This window comes from Hemitrygon akajei, chromosome 1 (genome assembly GCF_048418815.1).
Source record: "Hemitrygon akajei chromosome 1, sHemAka1.3, whole genome shotgun sequence".
Lineage (NCBI taxonomy): Eukaryota > Metazoa > Chordata > Chondrichthyes > Myliobatiformes > Dasyatidae > Hemitrygon > Hemitrygon akajei.
In genome coordinates, this window is record NC_133124.1 from 8,927,171 (window position 1) to 8,943,082 (window position 15,912).

General features: G+C 41.2%; 1 protein-coding gene across 1 annotated transcript in view; it reads left to right on the plus strand.

The window, feature by feature from the left end:
• The window catches only part of pou6f2 (POU class 6 homeobox 2), a 655,269-nt gene that overhangs the window by 20,328 nt on the left and 619,029 nt on the right, over window positions 1–15,912 (plus strand). Inside the window, exon 2 of the mRNA XM_073031620.1 lies at window positions 9,504–9,678. Within this exon, the coding sequence (XP_072887721.1) occupies window positions 9,510–9,678 (169 nt within the window). The 5' untranslated portion in view covers window positions 9,504–9,509. The remainder of the gene's footprint in view (window positions 1–9,503; window positions 9,679–15,912) is intronic.

Sequence of the window (15,912 nt, forward strand, 5' to 3'; positions counted from 1 at the left end):
GACTTATCTGCATCGAAACGAGTGAAATACATCAGCTGTGTTAACGGCAGTGCAGAGGCTAGCACAACGCCTTACAGTACCAGTGACCCAGGTTCAGTTCTCGCCGCTGTCTGTAAAGAGTTTGCACGTTCTCCCTGGGTGTTCTGCTTGCCTCTCGCAGTCCAAAGGCATATCGGTTGGTAGGTTGTTTGTTCCTTGTAAATTGTCCCACGGTTAGGTTGGGATTAAATCGGGGGATCGCTGGGCAGTGTGGCTCAAAAGGCCTGAAGGGCCTGTCCCACGCTGTATCTTAATAAGTAAAGAAAAATAAATTTTGCTTAAAGACCCAAGGGTGTGCTGGGGGCAGCCTGCAAGCATTGCTAGGCATCCTCGTACCAACATAGCATTCCCACAATGCTGAGCAGAACAACACAGAACACAACAAGCAACCAAATAACAACAGCAAAACAAGCTCTGTTCCTCCATCCCATCCTGGCACTTCAATACCAGAATCCACCCAATACTCCATGTATAGTCAAACTAGAGTGTTATAGAGCTGTCCTCTAAGCCTAGGCCAGGCCATCTTCGGCCTCCAGCTGAATTCCACTTGAGTTTGATTTCCCTAGTGGACTGGCAGAGATTCACAAACTTAGGGCTGCAGTCAACGGGCCTCCACATCTGGACTTTTAATTCAACCTCTGGGCCTTGCTCCTCAGCATTGACCACCCAAGGACCCGCCAATCACTGAACACTTTGTTCCCACTTCCTATCCAGTCCTGATGAAGAGCCTCAGCCCAAAATGTGGAAATGTTTATTAGATAGATGATAGATAGATAGATAGATAGATACTTTATTCATCCCCATGGGGAAATTCAACTTTTTTTCCAATGTCCCATACACTTGTTGTAGCAAAACTAATTACATACAATACTTAACTCAGTAAAAAAATATGATATGCATCTAAATCACCGTCCCAAAAAGCATTAATAATAGCTTTTAAAAAGTTCTTAAGTCCTGGCGGTAGAATTGTAAAGCCTAATGGCATTGGGGAGTATTGACCTCTTCATCCTGTCTGAGGAGCATTGCATCGATAGTAACCTGTCACTGAAACTGCTTCTCTGTCTCTGGATGGTGCTATGTAGAGGATGTTCAGAGTTATCCATAATTGACCGTAGCCTACTCAGCACCCTTCGCTCAGCTACTGATGTTAAACTCACCAGTACTTTGCCCACGACAGAGCCCGCCTTCCTTACCAGCTTATTAAGACGTGAGGCGTCCCTCTTCTTAATGCTTCCTCCCCAACACGCCACCACAAAGAAGAGGGCGAGCCATAGATGCTCCATAGCATCTCCATAGATGCTGTCTGACCTGCTGAGTTCCAGCACTTTGTGTGAGTTGCTCTGGATTTCCAGCGTCTGCCGATTTTCTCATGTTTATGACTTGCTGCCCCGCTGTGTGGTCTCTTCGAGGGATGCCTACCCTGAAGAGTTTTTTATCTTCTCTTTGATGGGAGTCAGATCCTCTCTCACTGGATCACTGTGATCTCAGTGATCCTCCGCCAGCTTATACTCCTCCCCTCTGGCCTCCCCACCTTCATATTCTGGACAGCATTTAACCTGCTCCAAGATCCATCTAACCCTTCCCTACCACATAGCATTCCATTTTTCTTTCATCTATGTTCTTCGAGAAGTATCTCTTAAATGCCCCTAATGTATCTGTCTCTACCACCAACCCTGGCAGCCCATTCCACACACTCACCACAGTCTGTGTTTTTTAAAAAAAAATCTCTGACATCCCCACTATACTTTCCTCCAATCACTTTAAAATTATGCTCTCTTTTATCACTATTTCCCCCAGCATGAAAATGTGTTGACTGTTTACTCTATCTATGCTCCTATCGTCTTGTACACTTCTACCAAGTCATTTCTCATCCTCCTTTGCTCCAGAGGGATAAAAACCCTCGCTCGGTCATCTTATCCTTGTAAAATATATTCTCTAATCCAGGTAGCAACCTGGTAAATCTCCTCTGCAGCCTCTCTAAAGCTTCCACATCCATTCCATAACAAGGTGACCAGAACTGAACACATTAATTACCTCACAGCTCTTGAACTCAATTCCCTAACTTATGAAGGCCAACACCTTCTCAGCCACCCTTTCAACTTGTCTAGCATCTTTGAGATATCTATGCTCACATTAGATCTCCAGGAGGATATTAATAGCTCATATAAGACCTCCAATGGAATATTATGGAATCAAGGGAGTTTGTTTAAGGTGCTTCCAGTGAGAAAGACATCCTGAAAAGTGATGTAGCTTGGGACATGGACATGTTGCTTACATGTCCTGAGGAAGGTTCTTGGCCTGGAATATCGATCTTTTATTCCTCTCCATTGATGCTCCCTAACGTGCTGAGTTCCTCCAGCATTTTGTAAGTGTTACTCTGGAATTCCAGTGTCTGCAGAATCTCTTGTATTACTGTCACAAGGAGTGCTGAACTGTCAAATTGGGCATTGTCCTCACCTATCTCTCCCATAGCTTGGAGGGCAAGCAAAATTTAAGACTATAAGACATAAGAACAGAATTAGGCCATTCAGCCTATTGAGTTTGCTCCAGCCATTCTGTCATGGCAGATTTATTATCTCTCTTACCCTATTCTCTCCATAACCTTTGAAACCCTTGCTATTCCATAACTTATGAACTTCCGCTTTAAAAATACCCAATGACTTAGCCTCCACTGTTGTCTATGGCAATGAATTCCACAGATTCACCACCCTCTGGCTAAAGAAATTCCTGCTCATCTCTGTTCTAAATGGACATTCCCTACTCTGAGGCTATGTCCTCCGGTCCTAGACTTCCCCACATTTGGAAACATCCTCTCCATATCCACTTTATCTAGGCCATTTAGTTTCAATGAGATCCTCCCAGATTCTTCTAAGCTCCAGTGAGAACAGGCCCAGAGCCATCAAATGTTCCTGATAGGTTGACCCTTACATTCCTGGGGGTCATTCTCATGAACCTCCTCTGGACCCTTTCCCAATGCCAGCACATCCTTTGTTAGATAAGGAGCCCAGAACTACTCGCAATACTCCAAGTGAGTTCTGAGCAATGCCTTAGAAAGCCTCAGCATTTAACCCTTGCTTTAATGAATTTTAACTAATGCAGTTTGCCCGTGGAGTTTTTTTTCCCACTGGTTCTGTTGTCCATTAGAAGTATCTGTGCTTGCTTTCACGCCTGTCGTTGTTAATGATGTAAACATGGAGAACAAGCAGAAATAAGCTAGGTATCAGTGCATGTTTCAAAGTTCAAAGTAAATTTATTATCAAAGTGTGTGTTTGTCACCATATACTACCCTGAGATTCATTTTCTGAAAGTATTCACAGAAGGACAAAGTAATACAATAGAATCAATGATACAAAGACTGACAAAGAATGCGTAAAAGACAAACTGAAAATAATAAATAAATATCACTGAGAACATGAATTGTTGAATCCTTAAAAGTAAGTCCTTAGATTGTGAAATCAGTTCAGAGATGAGGTAGTTCAAGAGCCTGCTGGATGAACGATGATAACTGTTACTGAACCTGATGGTGTGGGTCCTGAGGCTCCTGAACCTCCTTCCTGATGGCAGCAGCGAGAGGGGACCATGGCCAGGATGGTGGGGTTCCTTGATGAAGTCAAGTATTTGAACTTTATCCCTCTGAGGAAAGAGATGTGCAGCTTTGGATTGCATGCTATTAAATTGTCTACTTCCCTCAATCTGCACTGCAATTCCCTCAATAGCCCTCCATACCCCTCGCATCCATGTACCTATCCAAACTTCTCTTAAACATTGAAATCAAGCTTGCATGCACCACTTGTGCTGGCAGCTAGCTCCACGCTCTCACTACCCTCTGAAGAAGTTCACCCTCATGTTCCCCATAAACAGTTCACGTTTCATTCTTAACCCATGACCTCCAGTTCTAATCTCACCATGTTTGCATTTACCCTGACTATACGCCTCATAATTTTTTTATACGTCTGTCAAATTCCTCCTCATTTCCCGATGCTCTAGGGAATAAAGTCCTAATCTATTCAATCTTTCCCTATACCTCAGGTCCTAAAGTCCAGCAACATCCTTGTAAATTTTCTCTGTACTCTGTCAATCTTATTGACATCTTTACTGCAGGTTGGTGACCAAAACTGCACACAATATTCCAAATTAGGCCTCACCAGTGTCGTATATAATCCAGGCTAAGGTCTCTTGTTCTCTGTGTCACCTAAATCTTTTCCAGATACAACAGAAAAAAATACAACCTAAAATACAACAGAAACCAGAAAACAAAAGTTGAGCAAGTAATGAGCAAACAAATACCAAATACAATCTCCCATTATAACTGGGACATCTTTAATTATTATTATAAAAGTAATGCTACTTCAACAGCTACACTGAGTAACAAGAAATACCTTGAAGATTAGCTTTATTTATCACATGTACATCAAAGCATAAGCATTAAATGTGTTACTTGCGTTAAGGACTGCGCTGGGAGCAGCCTGCAATTGCAGCGTCCAGCGCAATAGCCAACACTCTCTTGACACCAAAGTTGCAGCCTGCTTCTTACTAGCCCTAGCCCGTACAGGTTTGGAATGTGGCAGGAAACTGGAACACACAGAGGAAACCCACACAGTCACGGCAGAATGGACAAATTTCTTAGTGTCAGAATCGAACCTACAGTAGGTCATTAGCACTGTAAGAACATTACACTAACTCCTGCTCTATCGTGCTGGCCATTTAAGGTGGAGATAAATACATGGTTGGGAGGTTGAGGTACTGAGGATGATTGGGCACTGGCACAGAAGCAGAGTTGATGCCAGTTTAGATAAGCCACGATCATATTGAATGCTGGGTTAGACTGGAGGAACCAAGTGGCTTGTTCCTCTGCTTAAATTTTCTTATCGCAAATGACTAAACAATTTCCCCTCACAATCCCATTCTTCTATCTTCTCGCCATAACCTTTGACGCCCTTACTATTCAAGAACCTATCAACCTCTGCTTTAAATATACTCAGTGACTTGGCCTCCACAGATGTCTGTGGCAATTAATTCTACAGATTCATTACTCTCAGGTTAAAGAAATTCCTTCAAATCCTCCACATCTCTGTTCTGAACAGACGTCCTATTCTGAGGCTGTGCCTTCTGGTCCTAGACTTCCCCACTATTGGAAGCCTCCTCTCCATATTCACTCTATCGAGGCCTTTCAATATTTGATAGTTTTCGATGAGATCAACCCTCATTCTTCTAAACTCATACATTAACCCTTTCATTCTCGTGAACCTCCTCTGAACCCTCTCCAATGTCAGTGCTACAGGTGAAAGTAGACATTAGTTTATTCATGGTGCACTGTGAAGACCAGTGGACAGCCTCAGAATAGAGGGATGTCCACTTAGAATGAAGATGAGGAGCAACTTCTTTAGCCTGAGAGTGGTGAATCTGTGAGATTTGTTGCCACAGGCAGCTTTAGAGGCCAAGTCTTTGGGTGTATTTGAGGCAGAGGTTGATAGATTCTTGATTGGTCAGAGTATGAAACGATGCGGGGAGAAGGCAGGAGATTGGGGTTGAGGGGGAAATGGATCAGCCATAATGAAATGACAGAGCAGACTTGATGGGCCAAATGGCCTAATTCTGCTCCTATATGGTCTTAAATATTTGGTGATTTTTATTTTGTTTTTAACACACACGCCCGTACGAATGGGGAACCAACCCCATGATCAGCCAAAATCTTCCCCATTGTAACCTTGTTATTGTAGCTTATTTCATCATGTGTCTAAACTTAATTATCAGCATGATATTGTTTCAGAGAGATTTACAGATTGCCCACCATGTCTCTCATTAGTGTGGTAAAGCGCTCCAATTAGCAGTTAGCACAGTGCAAGTACCCAGTGCTCTTGGTGTGGAGGTGCATTGCTAGCACTGTGCTTCGTTTGGTTTAGATTTCCTAATGAGCTGTCAATGGAAGAATTTTTTTTCCTTTGCAATCTACTTAGCAAAGATTTATCGATTACATTTTTTTTCTTCATAGAGAATTACTGATCCATTTTGGAAAATCAGATTTTCACACCTTTCATGAGAATGCACACAGCTCGATTCCCATGAGACAGCCTTGGAAGTTGACTTTGACAAGAAATCCCTTGGTAGCAGCATAGAATGGAATATAGCATCATTGCCATGGTGTGTTTTGTAAAGCAGTAAAAAAAGAATAAAATTGTTTCTGCACTTTAATTTTGAAGTGGGTTGCATCAAAACATTTTGTAAGATGAGCATGTTCAAAAAGGATTAAATTTGTTTCCCGTTATCTTATGTTTACAGTTTTTAAAACTTTGAGGTCATTCCTGTAACAATACAAATTTCATAACTGTGAGAGAAATCTACATCATAGTTTGTTTTTGCACAGCAAGACGAGAGGAACTGCAATGAAAGGACAGTGTGAAGGTATAATAGCTTCAAAATGGCGTACTATATAGGTAGCGAAGTGATTCAGCTGTCTTGGGCCAAGGATTACCAATTGAACTCTGCTGTGCTACTGAAAGCTAGACAAATAGCTCGACTGAAAGCTCAGTGGCATTGGGTGCAGCAGGCTATGCTGAATGTGTGAAGTGTTCCCAGCAAGAGCAGATCCTGAATACTTTATTGCACATTTGAAGAGACTATGGCATGCACTGTGAGTACCTCATGTATACCGTGACCATAACTAAACCTCAGGTCCGATTAGGTCAGATTCAAATCTTTCTTACAACATGTTGTAACTGGCATATTTCACTAGTGGTGAACACAGCAGAATTGTCCACTTGTATCAGAATCAGGTTTAATATCACCGGCATATGTCATGAAACTTAAACACTTTGTGGCAGCACTACAATGCAATACGTAATAATAGAGAAAAAACATTAATTACAGTTAATGTGTATATACTAAATAGTTAAATTTAATAAATAGTGCAAAGATAGAAATTTTAAAAAAGTGAGGTAGTAAAGTCCATTCAGAAATTGGATGGCAGAAGGGAGAAAGCTCTTCCTGAATTGTTGAGAGTGTGTCTTCAGGCTTCTGTACGTCCTTCCTGATGGCAGCAATGAGAACAAGGCATGACCTAGGTGATGGGGGTACTTAATGATGGATGCCACTTTTTTGAGGCATCGCTCTTCGAAGATGTCCTGGATACGGAGGCTAGTGCTCATGATTACATCTGTAGAATACTTTATGTTAATATTATTAAATGAATATTTTGTGCTGTATGTACTTTATTTTGCATCTTGGTCCCTGATGAACGTTGTTTCATTTAGCTGTATAAATGTGTACGGTTGAATGACAATAAACTTAGACTTGAACCTGCAATTAATTTTTTTGTATGCATTGTTTATCTAAAAATGGTTAAACTTGAACCCACCAGCTTCTATCAATTTGTGGCCTCATTTCAAAGTTCTTAATTTTGCCATGAGAGGACATTTGTGTTGTCAGACGTCTGCATTCTCCTTTGAGGTAGTAATTAATATCTAGTTGTGAAAGTTTAACAGTCAAGCTTAAAGTAAACAGTAGGCTGCTTGTTGATGCTTCTGTGGGAGAGATTATGCTCCTTGCTTCGAGCTGGCCTGCAAAGCTTAGTGAAGACCATTGTAAAAGCAAATAAAATTGGACACTGGGAACGCAGACATGAACATCCAACGAAAGGCATTTGGAGCACGAAAGGTTAATTTAATGATCTTCGATTTTAGAAAATGCCACTGCTTGGGCTCTAGCATTTCAACGAGGCTCTCTGTGGTGACAGGTTCATCTGTACATAAAGCAGCAGAAGAGTAATTTTATTTATTATTTCTCTCCCATGATATTGGATTAAACATATTAGTGTGATTATCTTCAGAACTAAATTTGGGATCAATTTTATTTATTAATTAACACCATAAAAATGCTGGCATGTTATTTGTGGAGGCAGGGATGGCAATGAAAGATGATATCTCTAGGTCTCATCCTTTTCCACTTGTTTAAGATTGTCACAATGAGGAATGTCAGCATTATGAAAGCTCAGCTCTGCTCTTGGGATGATAAAACGCTTCAGAAACAACCTTCTTCCATGTGTGCAGCTACGGGTTATTTCCCCACTCTTTTTTTTGCGCTTAGATGTCAGAAATTAATTTCTTTTCAGTGCGTGCACTTAACCCAGTCAGACTACCACAAGCCTAAACATAATGCACATTGGAAATTGTATTGTTTAACAACAGCATGTTAAAATCATGAATCCTTTCCCGTCTCCCCCCATGAGGCTTCAAATCGTCAACAGACTGTAAAGAATAAATAATAAAAAAGTATTGATTATTTTGATGACGGCGAGATTCAATTAAGTATTAATTTTGCCCTCCAGTGGACCTATCAAGGTATTCAAAGGAGAGAATTTGCTCCAGTTAAATGCATGCGGAGTGCATCAGTCCTAAAAAGAGGAAAATGTGTTTACCTCTTTGAAGACTATCACATAGTCCAATATTTAAGTGCTGTGCAAATTAAGCCCTGATGACAGTGACATTGTTTGCAGCAATATTAGTATTGACTAAAGGAGTGCATTTGATGATAGCTTAAACTATTTTTATTGATTAACATTTTCATAGATTATCATGTGTCATATCAAATACTATTTTCAGAAATGAATATATTTAAAAACCCACAGGCATTCATCGACCAATGTGGTGAGTGGACATAGCACTCTACCTAGTTCAGAATGAATCCCAGTAACCTGTTCTTCACTTAGAGCTATTTAGGCATAAACTTTGCAATAAATAGATGAGGGTTAGCTCAGGGAGTTTAGTACTTCCCAGTTTTCATCAGTGAAGGTTTTCGAGAGCGGCAGTAGCCATCAAAGGTAAATGTCAGACAGTTTAATAATAGGCCATTTACCCTTTCCTTGCCTGCTTTTCCTGACAGAGGTCAAACAATAATCAAGGAAGGAGAACTTTAAAAGTTAGTACTTTTGTTAGATCTTCTCTGAAGTGGTCGGAAATCGTTAACTTCAATTTGAGCTAACTTGTGGTATTACCAATGCACGTAGTTTATAAATAGGAAATGCAAAACAAAAAGTTCAGAATTGGGGTTTCTATTATAAATTGAATTTGATTCCCAGCATGCAGCATTCCTTAGAAATCTGCCCGTGAAGAGCGAAACCATTTTTTGACTAGTCAGGGCAAAGGCAATAATTCCATCCGATGATGACAAGGATGACACAATTTTTGAAAACGTAAATAGACTTTATTCTAAATGAAATGCTGGCTGCATTGCCATGTTTTCTTTAATCAGCTTTTCTTGGAAAAGTGTATTTTGACAAAGCATAGTAAAACCCTTGCATGCTAGTAGATCTTTAATAGGGTGGAGGGTAATGGAAAACTCATTGAATCTATAATAGCTCTTCACTTGACTACAGCTAGTAATAGCAGCTGAAGCTGCCTGGGACTTAGATAAGGGGAGAGTGTATGCCAAAGCTAACCTTGTTTCACTCCTCGTTTTCTCTCTCCCAGGATCCTATGATTTCTGGACAGCAGCTGAGCAAGCCCTTGCCGTCCCTCCGAGCGGAAATGAATGCAGAATCGAGAGGTGAGGACAAGGCGGCCACTTCAGACAATGAGTTAAATGAGTCTCTGCTTGTGCCTGTGGAATTAAACGACAGCGAGGACACGCCCAGCAAGCTCTTCGGTGAGTTTGTTTTGAATACTCCTGTTCCCTGGAAAGGAATCTGTTTCTGTTTTCAATTTAGTGCGGGGAGGAAGTGGAGAGAATCCTGAGCAGCAAACCTCAGTGTTTCAATGCCACTCAAATTCATTTTGTAGTTCTTCTCAACATCCAGTTTTTCATCAATATCTTCCTCACCCAAAAAATTCAAAACCATCTGAAAATTCTCAACTTTTTTTAAATCAGAGACTTGAAGGTAAATGAAATGTTGCCTGCACAATGTCTGATTGTCATCATAATGCCACTCAAATTTATTTTAGATTTCTTCCCAAAAAAAAATCCAGTTTTTCGTCAATAACTACCTCACCCAAGGATTCCCAACCTGGGGTCCACAGACCCCTCAGTTAATGGCAAGTGTCCATGATATAAAATGGTTGGGAAACCCAGTCCTTATCCAAAACATTTAAATCATCTAAAAATTGTTAACTTTTTTTTAAACCAGAGACTTAAACATAGGCAAAATGTTGCCTGGGCAGACTTGAGAATTGACCTTGGAATTCTTAAGGGAGAGCTATCTGAGACTAGTATTTACAATTTGCAGGCTATCAGTTTTATCCGAAAGGCACTTTGATGCTATGCCGAATGTTAGGAAGCCATTGACACCTCTTGTGGCATCTTTTATTCTGTTATTTTTAAATACTTTTGGGGTCCCACTCTGTCTTCTGCTATGCCCTGGACTTCTGTTAGTCTGTTTCAAACAGCAATGTCTTGATGTGTTTAGAAACAAAAACAATCCACAATAATTTGTCAAATATTTTGACAGAGAAATCCTGCCATTTCTGAATGATTATTGCTGTGGTCAGTATGATACTTGTTTTTTCTTTCATTGTTGAATTTGAATTTCAGTTTAAGCCACTCTGTTATAGTCATAGCACAGGGGTTCCCAACCTTATGCCATGGACCAATTTCATTAAGCAAAGGGTCCGCAGACCCCAGGTGGGGAACCCCTGTACTTAGAGGGACTGAGCTAATTGTTGATAGAAGGTATTAAATCTGATATCTTGAAAACAACAGTATATCTCTGAATGTGCCATCTCGTTCTTTTTGATAAGTTATGTAATTGAGGTTGTACAAGAATCAAGGAATTTATCTAACTTTGCTGTTACTTTGAACTTGCTCGTGATGTTGAGGATTGCTGAACATACATTCTCTATACAATGTAAAAAATTGGGGGAAAAAAATCAGACTTCTGTTTTTTTTTAGTGTGGGCAAAATTGTTGAATTTCTATTGATGTATTCTTGTCAGAAGTGAATAAATCTGGATTATTTAATGCTGTCAGAAACTGGGAATTTCTTTGATTAAAAACCCTGCTGTTATATGATTTGAGATTAATAATAGATCACACAGTTATGCATCAAGCGAAGTATGTGAAAATATGAGACTTGCCAGTTTTTTTTAAAGAACTCCCTTTCACACCTGTTCCTCTGGTGGATGTGTTTTATTTCCATGCATTGGACATGAAGTTCAGAGTTAAATTTGTGGACGGCTTTGCACGGCTCAAGTTTAACAAGATCCATTTGGAGTTTTTCCAGTGTTAGCAATGAGGGCTGGTGGAAAAACTTAAAGAAGGCAAAGTGACAAGAGAGAGATCTGTGTAAAGTGTCACGCTGTGAGGTTAATAAATTTTTCAGTATATCCAAAGGCATGAATATCATAAGAATAGTTATAGTAGCAATTGCAATTCAGCCCATCTGATCTTCCTTAATATCCAGAATGACTTCTGTTTAAATGAGAGCTCCAGTTATGTAATTCTGGTTTTCTGCATTGCACTATCCAATGTTAGGAAGCCACTGATAACTCTTGTGATGTACTTGATCCATTTATATTTTTTAAGCATTTCTATTTTACTCTCTCCTTTTCTATGCTCTGGATTTGCCTTCTATTGTTTCATACAATTAGTTTTCCGCTCCTTGAAATTGCTGCTAATTTCTGTGTTTTGGAAACATAGAAACATGTTGCTGCAAGTGGTAATTTATTGAAATACTGACTTTTGTAATTATCTTTTCTGCAGTAATTTTATGTTAGGTAGGAACATAGAACATAGACATCTACAGGCCCTTTGGCCCACAATGTCATGCCAACCTACTCAAGAAACTGGCTAGAACTTCCGTACCACATAGCCCTTTATTTTTCTAAGCTCCATGTACCTATCCAAGAGTCTCTTAAAAGACCCTATTGTATCCGCCTTCACCACCGTAAGAGACCCGATTGTATCCACCTTACGCAACAACCTTGCCGTTTCGTTAACATTTGTCTGTTTAATGAAGCTGAATTGCTAGCATGATGCTCAACCCAGCACAGGTGGAAAGCGTGCAAGGATCCAGCTGGGTTCGAACCCAGGACCTCTTGTCCTGAAGGCTGGGTTTGGATACCACTACACCACCAGCACAGGTACATAAAGAAAGCTTTTGCACACTGGCCTTCATAAATCAAAGTATTGAGTACAGGAGACGGGATGTTATGTTGAAGTTGTATAAGACATTGGTGAGGCCTAACTTGGAGTATTACGTGCAGTTTTGGTCACCCACCTGCAGGAAAATGTAAATAAGATTGGAAGAGTACAGGGAAAATTTACAACATGTTGCAAGTCTGGAGGTCCTGAGTTATAAGGAAATAATGAATAGGTTAGAACTTTATTCCTTGGAACATAGAAGACTAAGGGGAGATTTGATAGAGATGTACAAAATTATGAGGGGTATAGATAGGGTAAATCCAAGCAGGCTTTTTCCACTTAGGTTGGGTGGGATAGCAACTAGAGGTCATGGGTTAAGGGTGGAAGGTGAAATGTTTAAGGGGAACGTGAGTGTAAACTTCTTCACCAAGAGGGTAGTGAGAATGTGGAATGAGCTTCCAGTGCAAGTGGTGTATGCAAGCTTGATTTCAATGTTTAGGAGAAGTTTTCACAGATACCAGGATGGTAGGGGTATGGAGGGCTGTAGTCCAGGAGATGGGTCGATAGGAGAAGGCTGTTCGTATTCATTCGGTATGGACTAGACCGTAAGATATAGGAGCAGAATTAGGCCATTCTGCTTATTGAGTCTGCCCCATAATTCCACCGTGGCTGATCCTGGATCCACTCAACCCCATACCCTGTTTTCTCGCCATATCCTTTGATGCCCTGACCAATCAGGAAACGTTCAACTTCTGCCTTAAATATACCCACAGACTTGGCCTCCACCACAGTCTGTGGCAGAGCATTCCACAGATTCACTACTCTCTGGTTAAAAAAGTTCCTCCTTACCTCTGTTCTAAAGGGTTACCCCTCAATTTTGAGGCTGTGCCCTCTAGTTCTGGATACCCCCACAACAGGAAACATTCTCTCCACATCCACCTTATCTAGTTCTTTCAACATTCGGTAGGTTTCAATGAGATCCCCCCCCCCCCCCCCCACATTCTTCTAAATTTCAGTGAGTACAGGCCCAAAGCTGCCAAATGCTCCTCATATTCATTCCCAGAATCATCCTTGTGAACCTTCTCTGGATTCTCCGCAAGACCACAAGACATAGGAGCAGAATTAGGCCTTTCAGCTCATCGAGTCTGCTCCACCATTCCATCATGGCTGATCCTAGAATCCACTTAACATCCAAAGACAACACATCCTTTCCAAGATATGAGACCCAAAACTATTAACAATACTCCAAGTGCAACCTGACTAGTGTCTTATGAAGGCTCAGCATTATCTCCTTGTTTTTATATTCTATTCCCCTTGAAATAAATGCCAACATTGCATTTGCCTTCTTTACCACAGACTCAACCTGTAATATAAGCTTCTGGTTGTCTTGCACAAGGACTCCTAAGTCCCTCTGCACCACTGATGTCTGAATTTTCTCCTCATTTAGATAATAGTCCCCACTACTGTTCCTTTTACCAAAATGCATTATCATACATTTCCCAACACTGTATTCCATCTGCCACTTCTTTGCCCATTCTTCTGATTTGGCTAAGTCCTGCTGCAATCACATTGCTTCCTCAGCACCACCAACCCCGTCACCTATCTTCGTAACACCCACAAACTTTGCCACAAAGGCATCCAAATCCAAATCATTGACAAACAATGTGAAAAGTAGCAGTCCCAACATTGACCCCTAAGGAACACAACCAGTCACTGGCAGCCAATCAGAAGAGGCTCCCTTTATTCCCACTCACTGCCTCCTGCCAATCAGCTATTCCTCTATCCATGCCAGTATCTTTCCTGTAACACCATAGGATTTTATCTTGTTAAGCAGCTGGATGGGCTGAAGGACCTGTTTCTGTGCTGTACTTTTCTATAAAAGACCAGATGCATAGAAAACACTGCTGATAGAATGCATCTTCCGTGAGTCTGGAGACCACATGAATCAGGTGGCTTTATTCAGTTCATACATGCTCATTGTGTAATTTTATGCAACATATTAAATGGTGATAAGATGTTTCTGTATTAACATATTAAATGGTGATAAGATGTTTCTGTATTTATATAATCTATTGACTGAGCTAATGGGCTATACACCAAGGTATCAACAAACTCAACAAACAACAGCAACAACATCAACAAACTCATTCGTAAGGCCAGTGATGTTATGGGGGGGGAACTGGACTCTGTGACGGTGGTGTCTGAAAAGAGGATGCTGTCTGGGTTGCGTGCTGTCTTGGAGGGTGACTCCCATCCACTCCATGGTGTGCTGGTTGGGCACGGGGGTGCATTCAGCCGGGGACTCATTCTGCCGGGGTGTAGCTCTGAGCGTCATGGGAGGTCGTTCCTGCCTGTGGCCGTCAAGCTTTACAGCTCCTCCCGCGGAGTGTCAGACACCCTGAGCCAATAGGCTGGTCCTGGACTTATTTCCACTTGGCATCATTTACTTATTATTATTTGATCATTTATGGTCTTGTATTGCTATGTTTCTGCACTATTCTTGGTTGGTGCGGCTGTAATGAAACCCAATTTCCCTCGGGATCAATAGAGTATGTCTGTCTGTCTGTCTGTCTGTCTGTAAAGCTGTAGCAGACCTGTGTTCTGTCCAAACACTTGTACGGGTCAGAATGCTGTTCATGACAGAGTGCGATCTTGCTAAGCTGTCATCATTTCACTCTATGACCCTCTGGAAAATCCTCCACATTTACTGGCCAAGGAAGATCTCCAACCACACCCTGCTCCTTCAATGTCACCAAGAGGACATGGCCACAGTCATCATGAGGAAACGTTGGGGATGGATTGGACACGTGATGAGAGGAGAGGCCAACTCCATCATCAAGATGGCACTTCATTGGACCCCTGAAGAGTGGAGAAACCAGGAGAGACCAAAGGCAACTTGGCACCTTACTCTAGAGGCAGAAATGAGGACCTTGATCCACACCTGAGGCACAATAGAGAAAATGGCCAAGGAGAGACAGAGATGAAGGATCTTCATTTCTGCCCTCAATACCAGTGACATAATGGAATAACTTAGAACATAGAATGCTATAGCATGGTACAGACTCTACTGCCCATTGCGTGCTGACCTTAAGATCAACCTAACCCTTTCCTATTACATTTTTCTTTCATCCATGTGCCTATCTAACAAGCTTCTAAATGCCTCTAATGCATGTGCCTCTATCCACCCAAGCGGTATATACCATGCATTCACCACTCTCTGTGACATTGCCTCTGACAATCCTTCCCGCATATCTTCCCCCATCATCTTTAAATTTTGCCCCCCCCCCCCGCATTAGCCATTTCTGAGTTATGCAGAGGTGAGTTTGTTTTTCAACTCTGCAGTGTGAACTTTACATTCATTAGCTTTTATCTTGGGTTTCCTCAACTTTAAAATTGTGTTCTGTTTACCTTCAATTTCATAGATCCCATTTCTGAAATTCCTTCCCTAAACCTCTACGTCTCTTTTCACTGCAGTGCTCTTTTAAAACATACATAGAAACATACAAAACCTACAGCACAATACAGGCCCTTCGGCCCACAAAGTTGTGCCGAACATGTCCCTAACTTAGAAGTTACTAGGCTTACCCACAGCCCTCTATTTTTCCAAGCTTTTGTGTAAATTGTATACACTTCTCAGAGCATTTTCTGAAGTGACTAATGTCAAATACTGTTTGATAATACAATGTTCCTGCATATGATTGTCTTCATCCCAGGGTACAGTGGCTCTAGAAATCGTGGACGCATTGGTAATCATTTTCCAATGTTCTATAGATTCAGGAACAGTTCCTGCTGACTGGAGGGTGGC